Genomic DNA, 13,183 nt, shown 5'->3' on the forward strand with positions numbered 1-13,183 from the left:
GCAAGCACTCTACCACTCAGCCACATTCCCAGCCTCTCTCAGACTTCTTTGCTTGGGCAGATCTCAGCTTCCTGTGTCCTTAGGCCTACAGGGATAAGCCATCAGCTATATTAACATGAGCCACTTGGCTATCTTGGGCTTTTATGCTACTTTAGTTTGGATCAAAAATTGGGGAAAAGGTAAATAATGTTAATAATGAATGCAGGAAGATAAATTTAGCTTTATCATGAAGAATAGGTGGGATAATTGTAGCAACTTCACCTCCTGTTTTGTTTTGCATTTCATGAATAATGTTCTTTGGCCTTACCCACGGATCCAAACATTGGTAAAAATCATGTCTTAGTCTGTCTTTTATCTTTTCCCTCCAGTTTATCATTAATTGTGACTAATATGATCCTGTAATTCTTTACTGTTCTTTCAGTGTTTTTCCTTTCTCCTCTTGGTCATTCTCAGCTTCAACTTCATAAACACTTTGAATGTTTTGGGGGGAAATTATAAGGGTCACTGTGTCTTCTTTTTTGGAGTAGCGATTGAGCTGAGTTTTGTGGTTGGCAGTTGGCTTTTCATTTAATAATTTCCTACTACTCCCAGCCCAACTTGGGGCACGGATTCCCTGCTAGCTTTCTGGACAGCTACCCTTCTATGGCTCCTATGTGTCCATTCCTTGAGGGTAAGCACAATTAATAATCTTGAATTCTCTTTGTGTTCCAGCCTGAAAGAATAGACCCCAGTGCATCTCGACAAGGCTATGATGTCCGCTCTGATGTCTGGAGTTTGGGAATCACATTGGTATGTTATCTTGACTCTGCTGTGTCTTGTCCTAATTAGATAATTAGGGTAAAAAGCACGTAGAAAGACTAGTGAGAAAGAAAAGGTACTAATTTGTAACAGGCAAGCACAAATAAATACCACTTCTTCCTTATTTCTGGACTGTATTGTAATTTTAATTTTGTTGAAAAAATACCTGCGTTAGTTTGGGCTACTTTAATAAGAAATCATAAACTGGGTAGCTTATCCAAAATGGAAATTTAGGACTGGATACGTAGCTTATTTATGGATTGTTTGGGAAGCATGTATGAAGCTCTGGGTTTGATCTCCAGCACCCAAACAAACAACCACCACAGTAAACACAGAGAAACCCTAGAAATGTATTCCTTATAGTTGTGGAGACCAGCAAGTCCAAGGTCAAGGCACTGAAGAGTTTGTGTCTTCTGAGCTGCTTTCTGGCTCACAGACAGCTTTGGATCATGATTCTCCTACCTATACTGCCTGTGTAGCTGGTGTTACAATGCTTGCCCCTGCACTTGGCTTGTTGGTTAAGATAGGGTCTTGATAACTTTTACTTGGAATGACTTTGAACTATGATCCTACCTTTGTGTGTCTCCGGAATAGGTGGGGTTATAGGTATACACTACTATGCCTGGCCTGACTTGATTTCTTTATTAACAATAAAATCTGGCTATGGTTGAAGTAGTAGTTGCTATAAAAAATAGCTGTAGACTAGGGTTTATACATTGTTTCCTCAGAGCTCAGGTTGGACTTTGTTTGTTCTACCTTGTTTTTGCCTTGCAAAGTAATTTGACAAGTGTTCTGGACTATTGCATCCCTTGGAGGTGACAGCAGATTGTGTAGAGAGTCTGTATTTGAAAAGTTCTAGATAAAGCCTTCCAGAGTCTCTTACTTAAACAGGGTCAAAGTCAGAGGTTTCCCTGGGGCTTGCATCATAGGACATCCTTTGCTTGGTATTTAACTTTAACCCTTGCATTTTTTGACATACAGCTGTCTCTGTTACTTTAATTTCTAAGTGTGACCTCCACTTAGAGTCTTCATGGTTCTGAGCATTCTACCTCAACCTGGAGCAGGGTTTGATTGAAGTTTAATGGGAGTTTTGCTTGAAATTTAGATTGCCTCTGTGCTATTCCAATATGGTGGAGTAAATAATGCCCCGTGCTTTTGCTGTGTTTCCTCTGTTCTCTTTAGTATGAGTTGGCCACAGGCCGATTTCCTTATCCAAAGTGGAATAGTGTATTTGATCAGCTAACACAGGTCGTGAAAGGAGACCCTCCACAGCTGAGCAACTCTGAGGAGAGGGAATTCTCCCCAAGCTTCACCAACTTTGTCAATTTGTGGTGAGTACTTGTTTACCAGTGCTTTAACACAGTTGTGAAAACAGGTCACTTGATCTTCACTACATTGATGCTTTGCACAGCAGAGGTCACATCTGTTCTCATCTCCTGTCTTCCAAGCCCTGGAAGGCTCGAGATGGCCTCCAGAGGAATCTTCTCAGGTATTGGTGAAAGGCAGCTATGGGCAGTACAGTAGCTGCTGCCTCCAGACCTCCACTACCTTACAACTAGTTAAGAGTGATCATCTCATTCTGGTGTAGTTTTTACCACAAAATACCAGAATCACCAGGCTTTTAGATCAGACTTTCATGTGTGGGTCCCTGTCCTGTGTGCACATAGCAGGCTATGTGTACATGGTAGGGTTTGGGCCCTCAGCTTCATTGGTATATATTGGTTCTTGGGAACTTCATTCTGCAGGTATGAATTCTACACCTGTTTATGTTGTCTACCTTTTTCTAACTGTTCTTTTTATTTGTTTATTGCACCTAAGGATAACTAAATGCAAATGTGGCACGTTGTGGTCATGTCTTATAGTGTTGCCATTCATTTTAAGTGGAATCTTTTTGTGTTCTTGTTTGAATACTTCGGGAATTGCTTGTCTTATTGAGCATGGTTTAAAGATGTGCTTATGGTTATGAGCACAGGGTAGCTATGCAGTCTGTCTTCTTCTTTAATCTTAAACATGCTTATTTTTGTTTCTCACCATTTTTCCCTCACAGGATTGCATCTGTGTTCTGGGTCTTGGAAGACTACGAAAATCTAACCTTGTCCCCCTTTTGATCCACTAGGAAGCAAATGCTTTGCTTAACTCTACTTTTCAAATCCCTTCCCCCTTTTCTAACTATATCTTACCTTATGTGGGTCTTTCAGGGAAATAGTCTTAGGTTTTAGGTAGAAGGCAACTTGGATGACTAAAATTGGCTTTTTTCTCTTTTTAAAAAACAGTCTGTTATTTACCAGTCTGTGCATGATATACACAGTGCCTATTAATATATAAATACTGTTTTATATAATATTTACTTGAGAGAGCCAAAGAAATGTTACAAGATCATCACCTGAGAGCCTTCACTAGGGTGGGATTGCTGTAAATTCCTAGGTATCTATTGGATTTTTTTTTCTAACTGTGCAGTCAAAGTACTTGTGTTGTGTTATGCTGTTTTTTTTTTTACTTGTTTCCCACAATGGATAAGTTACAGTCATCGCTGTCTCATTGTTTTCCTTGAGTATGTTAAGCGTGCCATGTCATTCCATGTCCCTGAGGTCTAGAGTTGAAAGATACTCATAGTTATTATGTACTTACATTAGTTTTTACATTCACCTAGTCTCCCTGCCACTGTACTTGATTATGTGTCAAGTGTTATTTCTAGTCTGAGTCATTCCACTTTCAAACTGTTTCCTTCACAGTCAAATATGCTTTGTTCAGCTGGGCACTGGTGGCTCACGCCTATAATCCTAGCTACTCAGGAGGCTGAGATCTGAGGACTCCAGTTCAAAGCCAGCCTAAGGCAAGAAAGTATATGAGTCTCTTATCTCCAATAAACTACTCACAAAAAGCTAGAAGCAGTGCTGTGGCTCAAGTGGGAGAGCACTAGTTTTGAGCCAGAGAAGCTCAGGGATAGTGCCCAGGCCCAGAGTTCAAGCTCCAGGACCAACCAAAAAATAAAAAAGCAAAGCTTTGTTCCAAACTACTTTTTAAATTAGAGTTGTATTTTTATGATGCTTATTTGCCTATGTTGCTTCCTATGTAAAACCATGTAGAATAAGCATTCTTAATTTTTAATGTTTTCCTGAAGAAAACAGAAGCTGATTTGGAGAGACAGAATATCATGGATCATACATGGGTTTGTAGCCCTCCAAAAACTTACAGAATAGAAACAGATATTCAGTGTATTTGTGATATATTAAGTTCATGGTTGGCCAAGGGAAACAAGCAAATAAGAAACATTGTCTAGTGAAAGGGACTTTCTAGTCTTTAAAGTAGTTCAGTTTAACCTGGCTCTCAAAGCCCACTCACATCTACTGAGGTAGATGTGCTCTGTTGCTGTGTGCATATTTCTTATTCCACGCCAATTATTTTTCCTGCCAAACTGAATTTCTACACTTGAATAAATTAAAAGCATTTAGAGGATAACATGTGAAAATGTTTGCATTACCTTTGGATAAAGATTTCTTAAACTGTACATATAGAGCAACTGGGCATAGGAGAGAAAATTGAGAAAATTACATTTCATTATAATTAAGGACTTTATATTGAGCCAAGCACTAGTGACATACCTGTTACCTAGCTACTCAGAAGGCTGAGATCTGAGAATCATGGGTTGAAGCCAACCCAGACGGACAAATTCTCAAGACACTTACCTCCAATTGATCAGCAAAAAACTGGAACTGGGGGGCATGGCTCAACTCACCATCCATGAGTGAAAATGCTGAACATGAACATGCAACCTGGAATTCATGCCCCAGTAGCAACACAAAAACAAAACACAAATAAAACCTGTAAACAATAAAACCTATGCGAAGCCATACAATGGGAAAAGAGTTATTTTCCATTTAGATATTTCATATATAATTTTTCATACAGACTATATAAAGAATCCTAACAAAACACTGAGATATGTCAGTAAAAATAATACCATTATTGAATTGTCCTTAAAAAGATGACACACTAAAATACATAAGTAAAAAATAGTAAGCTAATAAAATAGTCCTGAAAAACACACTCTAGAGATCAATAAACATTAAAGGATGTTCATTTGACATTATTAGTCATCAGGGAAAACCAAATCACAACTACACTGCAATACTGCTGAAATCAATGGATTGACTACCACATAAGAAATGGCTCTAAGTGTTAGTGCCTGTAAGATGTCTCTTACATAACGTGTAGGAGTGCAGATTAATGGTATGCTTCTGGAGTTGATTTAACATACTAGATACATATCCCACAAATAGCAATTCAAGTCCCAATTATATCCCCATTGAAAGAATGGAGAGCAAAATGTTGAGAGATACCAATAAGAATGTGCACCAGTTGCTTATACTCATCATAACCTACAGGTAACAAATGTAGTAAGAGTAGAGCAGGCACATTATACATTGTTTATACCTTGGAATATAGCATCAGAGGAGACTGAGCCTTGCTTACAAATGCAACATGGAAAGTCTTGCAAGTGATGTTGAATACAAGAAGATGTCAAAAAGTATGGTTCTATTTAAATGCAAGATGAAAGCAGATAGAATTCATAAAGGTAGTAGGTAATGCAAGTCAGGAAGTTGTTTGTATTTTTAAGCTTCTTCTGGTGCTAATTTTTAATGGATTTTTTTTCTTTGTCTGTCATGGAGCTCCAACGCTGGGCCTGGGCACTGTCCCTGAGCTCTAGTGTTCTACCCACTTGAGTCACAGCGACACTTCAGTTTTCTGGTGGTTAATTGGAAATAAAAGTCTCATGGACTTTCCTCCTGCACGAAGGCCAGGGAAGCTCTGTGTAGTTGGGGAAAGCTAGAAGAGGATATTAATAGAGGCTTGTCAGCTGCAGTGTTGCTTGCATGGAAGACCAAGTCCTTCATTTTTAGAGGGAATCCATGTAGCACATGACATGTAGCTTTGTGAGAGATGTGGGTAAATCTGTGAAACTCGATCAGGATTACCGGATTGCTGATTAAAATTTGTGTATGTGCATATGTGTATATATAAATTATACTTATGACTAGTAAATCCTTAACAATTGACTTTTCTTTTCCCCTTAATTTTTCCCTAATGAGGTTGAGTAATTTTGTCTGATTTTTCTATGTTTACCAGGCTGTCTCCTTGGTTGCTTTGGATCTGAAGAGAAACTTGGATTCTTTGTAATATTAAAAAAATACTTGGGTAAACATGTCATTTTAATGCTGTTCTTTTGTGTTATTTTAGCCTTACGAAGGATGAATCCAAAAGGCCAAAGTATAAAGAGCTTCTGGTGAGTATGAGACCTGAGGAACTTAAGATGTGTTCCCACGCCAAGTTAGAGCAGTCCATGCTAAGACTAGTGTGTGGCTCACTAGGCCAGAAGAGGTCTGTCAGACAGCTTGATCTTGTTGAGTGCTTTTTAGTTATGTGATGTGGTGTGTGTGTGTGTGTGTGTGTGTGTGTGTGTGTGTGTGTGTGTGTGTGCGTGTGTGTGTGCGTGCGTGTGCTTGAACTCAAGGACTCACACTCTCACTTGTCTTTTTTACTGAAGGCTGTGGTTTTACATGGAGCCTCACCTCTATTTCTAGCCTTTTTTTTTGGCTGGTTAACTGGAGACAAGAATCTCTCAGATGTGTCTGCTGATGGGGCTGGTTTCAAACTATGATCCTCAGATCTCAGCCTTCGAGTAACTGAGATTACAGGCATGAGTCCCAGAGCTTGGCTTGAAGATACTTTAGGCACTCGAATTTGGAAAGGGAAAAATCTGTATTTTCCTACTAATCTATTAACAGGAAAAATTTCATGGGCAGTTTTAACTTTAACATGTTATAAGTTTTTCCCAGAGAACTCCAACTTTTACTTAAGAAGCTATTTTTTCACAGCATAGCCATTTTCCCACAGTACATGTAACTTGTCTGTTAGAAAAAGTTAGTGAAGCCAAGGCACTGGTGGCTCATGCTTGTAATCCTAGCTACTCAAGAAGCTGAGATCTGAGAATTGTGGTTCAGAGCCAGCCCAGGCAGAAAAGCCCTTGTGAGACTCTTGTTTTCAAGTACCCACTCAAAAAACTGGAAGTGGAGTTGTGGCTTAACTGGTAGAGTGGTAGCCTTGAGCACAAAGAGGCTCAGGGATAGCGTCTATGCCCTGAGCTCAAGCTTCACAACCAACAAAAAGGGGGAAAAAAAGGAAAGAAAATTAGTGAAAAGCTTCTTTAGCATTCATTGTGCTTCTCTTAATCCTCACGTACCAATATTTCACATAGCCACTTCCTTTAGAAGTTCTTATTCATCTCATGGAATTTGGACATTACTGAGTGTGGCATTGTTTCAGATAAGGGAGAAAGTACTGTGATTTAATGATATAGGGATACTTTGGTTTTATTTCATTTGTTATCTTTAAGTAGTTGTTCGAAGGAGTTTTCCATTCAGCAAGTCTATTTATGAGTATAATACATATTGAACTATGTCTTGATAAACAAGATTGGTCACATGTAGCTTCTAGCTCTCCTAGGATGTTAAGTCAGTGTATGGCCAACCAAGCAATGATTGCACAGGTGTCCAGCAGTGTCCTTAGAGAAGGTGAAGAGAACATGTTTGTAGCAACGGAGGGCAGAAAGATGGTTGGTGAAGCAGGCACTAGGCCACAGGCTCTGCAGTGCTCAGGGCAGAAGAACATAGGTGGGGCAAGTGTCTGTTCAGCCTGTTTTGGAGTGGAAGTCTAAAGGACTGAAGCCAAAAACCTTTCCTTAGGGCCTTTAAGAAAATGCTACATATGGAAAAGTAGAGGGTTAGGATTTTACTGCTCCTAAGACAGTAGCGACTGGTATTCCTGTAGTTCTTTATGGCCCTCAAGTGGGGTGGAAGAGGCTCCAGCCATATGTTGAGGAACAAACACATCTGGCTGTCTGCCTTAGCATTTTTTCCCAGATCTCACAGCCAGGATATAGGGCTGAGAATCCTATGTAGGTACACGACGCCCAGTACCATATCTGCATCAAACACACAGGCTGTCCTCACCTCTCCCGCAATATCACATCTGTGCTCTATTGTGCCTGCATGTCTGCACTCTATTGACATTGAGAATAGTTTAGTCTGGGCTCTCACACAGACTTGTGATGCTGCTTTTCCAATTTTCTTCCAGAAACATCCCTTTATTTTGATGTATGAAGAACGTACTGTCGAGGTTGCATGCTATGTGTGTAAAATCCTGGATCAAATGCCAGCAACTCCCAGCTCTCCCATGTATGTTGATTGATACCGCTGCTACATCAGACTCTAGGGAAAAGGGCTGAGAGGAAGCAAGACGTAACGAATTTTCATCCTGTTATCACAGTGTTTTTAATTGCTCGCCCATACACCATGTGCAATAAGATTGGTGTTCGTTTCCATCATGTCTGTGTACTCTGTCACCTAGGACCTGTATCCCCGTAATGCCCGATTGATCACCCAGTGTTAATGCTGGTCAGAGAGACCTCGTCCTGCTCTTTCCTGATGAGCCTACTCATGAAACATGGAAGCCGTACGATCGAGTTGTTGACTGTGATGAGATCACATCTGAAATCCATTTCTAGACTTGAAACCTGGAGATGCAGCTATTGGAATGGGGTTTTCCTCATGTGACTTCCAAATCCTGGAAGGGCATAGTGGTGGATATTTGAACATAGTCTCCAGGGCTTGAGTGATGAGAAGCGCTTGCACAGCTGGTGATACACATTGCCTTTCTGGAACTGGGAGGAATTTTACTTGTTCTTCACCAAGTGCAATAGATTGACTGATTTGATTGATATTCTGTTGCTTTACCAGTCCCCGTTGATGTTTAGGGAAATGATGTGCTCAGCCAAAATTCCTGTTTGATATACGATGTTAAATTAGAATGAATTTATCTTTACCAAAAACAAAAATCATGTTATGTTCCAAGAGGTGAACATTAAAATATGAAGATAGGACAGAATGTGTTCTTTTTCTCCTTTATAAAACAGTCCTTCTGCTATTTGCTGGGAAGACCCGAAGTTTGCCACTTGTCAAAGAAGGTGCTGATCCTAACAATTTTTCCTTCTCAGAATTTAATGTGCTGCCAACTTCATGTTCCACCTGCCACAAACCACCAGGACTGAAAGAAGAAAAAGGTCCAGAGGGCAAAGTTTACAGATGTTTTTAATTCTAGTATCTTATCCAGAAAATAAAAACAAAAAACTATATATATCCCCTGGGCCCCAAGTCTGATACTTTAGCCATCATAACTCACTAACAGGAAGAAGTAGCTGGTAGCGATGTGCCTTGATTGATTAAAGATTTCTTATAGGCAGCAAAAGACCAATCTCAGTTGATTGCTTCTTGCCATTACTATTCCAAGTCTTCACTTTCTAAAGTCTTCAGTTTCTTTCCTGTGGTCTGTTGCCGCCTTGTGAAATTTGCTTAATCCCCTGTTTTGCCATATACATATGTATCTCAGAACCTTTTATAATCATCAGAAAATTTCCTTACCAGGGATTTTTATCCCCAAGTCTCAAATGATCTAATGATCTAATTTTAGAAGGCTGATAATCTGGGCACCAGTGGCTTAATCCTAACTACTCAAGAGACTGAGACCTGAGGATCGTGGTTCAAAGCCAACCTGGGCAGAAATGTCGTTGAGACTCTTACCTACAATTAACCCAACAAAAAGCATGAAGTGGAGGTGTGGCTCAAATGGTAGCGTGCCAACATTGAGCAAAAAAATAAATAAATAAATAAGTAAAAGCCAAGTGACATCAAGAGACTCACACACACACAAGAAAAGATGGTGCCCAGCTGATGTAGGTGAGGAAACAATCTTTTCTAGAAACCCCAGTGACTAGATAAGGATCTGAAATGGCAGTCTTTGAGATAAACTTGTCACCTGCTAAATCTTTATCAATTTACCATCATTTCTTCTCATTGGAATTCTTACTCCCTCTCCACCCTTACCCCAATAAATAAAAGACAAATAAAAAAGAATAACACAACACTGGATAGCAAATACCGCAATTTGCTCTTTGTCTCCACCTCCCCAATAGCCAGGATCTCAGTAGGTTGTGCTCCAGCCCATAGCATGGAACACTGGGCTTTGCAGAGCAGTGAGGCGGCACTGTGAGTGGCCCAGGCACACAAACTCAGGACAGCCATGGTCTGAGATGCAGATGATGATGCCATTACAGAACCAAATCCTCGCAGGTATTGGCTGTGTCTCCTCCCGGAGTGACAGGCACAAAGACTCAGAAGAAAATAAAGGGAGAATGGTGCTGTTTCAAGTTAAATCCCTGGGAATTTCAGAATTTACAAATGGTTTGTCCATAGTCCCTTTGCCTGATTTCCCTGTCTCCCACTCACTCCCATGGCAACCTCACCTGTAGACGTCCCAGTGTTCTGAGAGGAAGCACCGCTGTGTCTTCCTTCAACTACACCAAGCCATCATCCTCTGTAGCCCCTAGGACTTGAGAGGAATTTGCTTCTCCGCTGTCAACTTCCTATCTGGCTCAGTGTAGGCTCCCTTTGCCATTATGCAAATGGAATTTAAAGTAATTCTGGCTGTCCAGGAGCTACTCTGACCATTTTGTTGTGTGGATGGCCACATTAATAAAAAGGCAAATTTAGTGTATTAATCATATATGATTATAAACTATAAACTTAAGGGCAAGGAGTTTATTACAATGTATCTTTATTAAAACAAAAGGGTGTATAGTGTTCACAAACTGTGAAAATAGTGTAAGAACTGTACATTGTGAGCTCTGGTTATTTTTCTCTTGTACCATATGAAAGTGTATAAAAATTATCAAAAAAGCTAATGTGCAGGGATATTGCCTTATTTGTCTGTAAAAATGGAGCTCAGTAACATAACTGCTTCTTGGAGCTTTGGAATATTTTATCCTGTATTCTTGTTTGAATTCCTCCTCTATTTAAAATATATACATGGAACCGAAGTGTTTATGTAATAGTTCTATCCTTTTGCCTGCAGGTCAGTTGTAATAAATCCAGGATGTGATGATGACTTTGTAATTTGATTTTCTCAAGTCAGAACCTGGGAAGGGGGAAAAGCCAAGTAATGATATTAAATTATTTGTGCATTTCACATTGGGGGAAAAAACATCTCCTTCCAGAAGTCTTGATGATTGCTTTCCCTTTCTGCCAATGTGCAATTGTATTTTATATTTTTGTTTGTTTGTTTGTTTGGCCAGTCCTGGGCTTTGGACTCAGGGCCTGAGCACCATCCCTGGCTTCTTCCCGCTTAAGGCTACCACTCTGCCACCTGAGCCACAGTGCCCCTTCTGGTCGTTTTCCATATATGTGGTGCTGGGGAATCGAACCGAGAGCTTCATGTGTAGGAGGCAAGCACTCTTGCCACTAGGCCATATTCCCAGCCCTGTATTTTATATTTTTAAGCCACAACCTATCCAGGTTCCGATGTTGCTCAAGCCGGTTATCCTAACTACTCAGGAAGCTGAAATCTGAGGATCATGGTTCACAGCCTGGACGACAGACAAATCCAAAAGAAACTTAAGTCTCCAATTAACCAGCAAAAAGTCAAGTGGAGCTATAGATCAAGTGGTAGAAGGTCAATCTTGTTTAGAAAAGCCACGTAAGAGCAGAGAAAAAAAAAAAAACAAAAAAACAAGGCAAAACTTGTCTACTTTCTGTTTGGACTAGTGTGATACAGTCTTGTGATGCACTCTGTTTAAGTTCATTTCTTTGTGGGTTGCCCCAATTCTTAATGCTAGAGGGGTAAGGGCAGCCCTCCGGTGTCATAATGGATAGGTTCACTTTGTAAAACCAATCTGCCTCACATTGCCAGCCAGGCTCTCTTCTTGGTACTGTGGCTGCAAGGTAAGCATTAGATCCTAGCTGTTAGGTCTGAGAAAGGGGAAGGAGGAGATGAGGGAGGTTAAAGAGTGATGAGAGGAGAGGCAGAAATGGGAGATGTGTGCATGGAAAGTGGGCAGAGAGAGGAGTGTGGGAGCTGTTGGAGTGGAGCATGTCAAAGCCCGTCACAATTTTTCTTACTGGTGGCAATAATAGGAATATTTCCAGTAGTAAGTGCTGTCCCCAGTCTCATCAAGCACTGGTTGATTACCCTGCTATTCAACATGCTGCTCTCTTCCTGTACCTGCAATTGAAGGACCTGAGATTCTATTTCAGGACCAAATGTGGGTAAGTATCCTACATTCTCCATAGAAGCAAGTAAGTGCCTAGAGAAATCCTGGCCTGTCCAGCTAAGCCTCCACTCTAAGGAAAAGGGGACAGGGTGGAGGTAGCCCTAGAGAGTCTCCATGATCTGGTTGAGCAGCCACTCCAGCAAGACAGTGTCATGAGAGACAGATGGCGTTCCAGGCTCCATGAGAAGTACTTTGTTCATCTCCATTGAGCCCAAATGTAGTCCTCCCAAATCACAGGGTAGTGTCTTCTTTATATTACTTTTTGCCAGTACTGGGATTTGAATTAAGAGGCTTATACTTGCTCAGCAGGTGTCTTTATTGCTTGAACCATACTTCCAATACTAGATAGAGTCTTGACTTCCCTTTCCAGGCTGGCTTTGAACCCTGATCCTTCAGGTTTCAGCCTCCTGAGTAGCTAGGACTACAGGTGTGTGCATTGTAAACCCTACAGGGGCCAGCTCTGTCATCTGGGAACGGGTTCAGTAGGCGGGAGTGCACTTGGTAGGCCAAGCAAAGGCATCTGGGTAGTTCCCTTAAAAACTAGGTCTGAAAGCTGGGCACTGGTGGCTCACAACTGCAATCCTAGCTACTCAGGAGTCTGAAATCTGAGGATCATGGTTCAGAGGCAGCCTCTGAGACTCTTGGAGACTGGGCCTGTGAGACTCTTATCTCCAATTAACCACTGGGAAACTGGAAGTGGAACTGTGGCTCAAGTGCTAAAACTCTAGCCTTGAGTTATAAAATCTCAGAGACAGCCCCCAAGCCCTGACTTCAAGCCCCACAACTGACAAAAATACCCCCCCCCAAAATAGTTTGAGAAATAAGCATAGAAGACTTGTATTAGCATAATAATATATGGCAGCCACAATAAAAGAACTTCACCTGGTCCTTTTAGCAAGTATTATTTCCTTTCATTGGTGATTTTACCCAACTGTCTTTGCAGCAGGAGGATAGAGAAAGGACAGTTGGAACTCTGGGTAGCCACTCCATTTTGGAAGCTCAGCACTGGTTTTGTGTCTTTAGCTGCTGGGCCAGGCACCTCATGGATGTATTACCTATGCAGTCATTAGGTGAGCCATCTAATTATTCATTCCTGTTACGTGTGGGTAGACTGAGGTAACAGTAACTTCCTGTCTACTTCTGAGAGCTGTGTTCACATTGCACCTGTATAAATAAGGACTGGGAAGCTACCAGTCCCTCCAGCAAAATGCCTATGTGGACACA

The 13,183-nt window shown here is 40.9% G+C and overlaps 1 protein-coding gene across 3 annotated transcripts in view; it reads left to right on the top strand.

The window, feature by feature from the left end:
• Window positions 1–8,737, top strand: part of Map2k4 (mitogen-activated protein kinase kinase 4) — a 91,994-nt gene extending 83,257 nt beyond the window's left edge. For all 3 annotated transcript variants that reach the window (XM_048367198.1, XM_048367199.1, XM_048367200.1), the window contains 4 exons: window positions 712–789; window positions 1,981–2,129; window positions 6,037–6,082; window positions 7,933–8,737. In XM_048367198.1, the coding sequence (XP_048223155.1) occupies window positions 712–789; window positions 1,981–2,129; window positions 6,037–6,082; window positions 7,933–8,046 (387 nt within the window). In that variant the 3' untranslated portion in view covers window positions 8,047–8,737. The remainder of the gene's footprint in view (window positions 1–711; window positions 790–1,980; window positions 2,130–6,036; window positions 6,083–7,932) is intronic.
• The last annotated feature ends 4,446 nt before the right edge of the window (window positions 8,738–13,183 follow it).

This window comes from Perognathus longimembris, chromosome 17 (genome assembly GCF_023159225.1).
Source record: "Perognathus longimembris pacificus isolate PPM17 chromosome 17, ASM2315922v1, whole genome shotgun sequence".
NCBI classification, from domain to species: domain Eukaryota; kingdom Metazoa; phylum Chordata; class Mammalia; order Rodentia; family Heteromyidae; genus Perognathus; species Perognathus longimembris.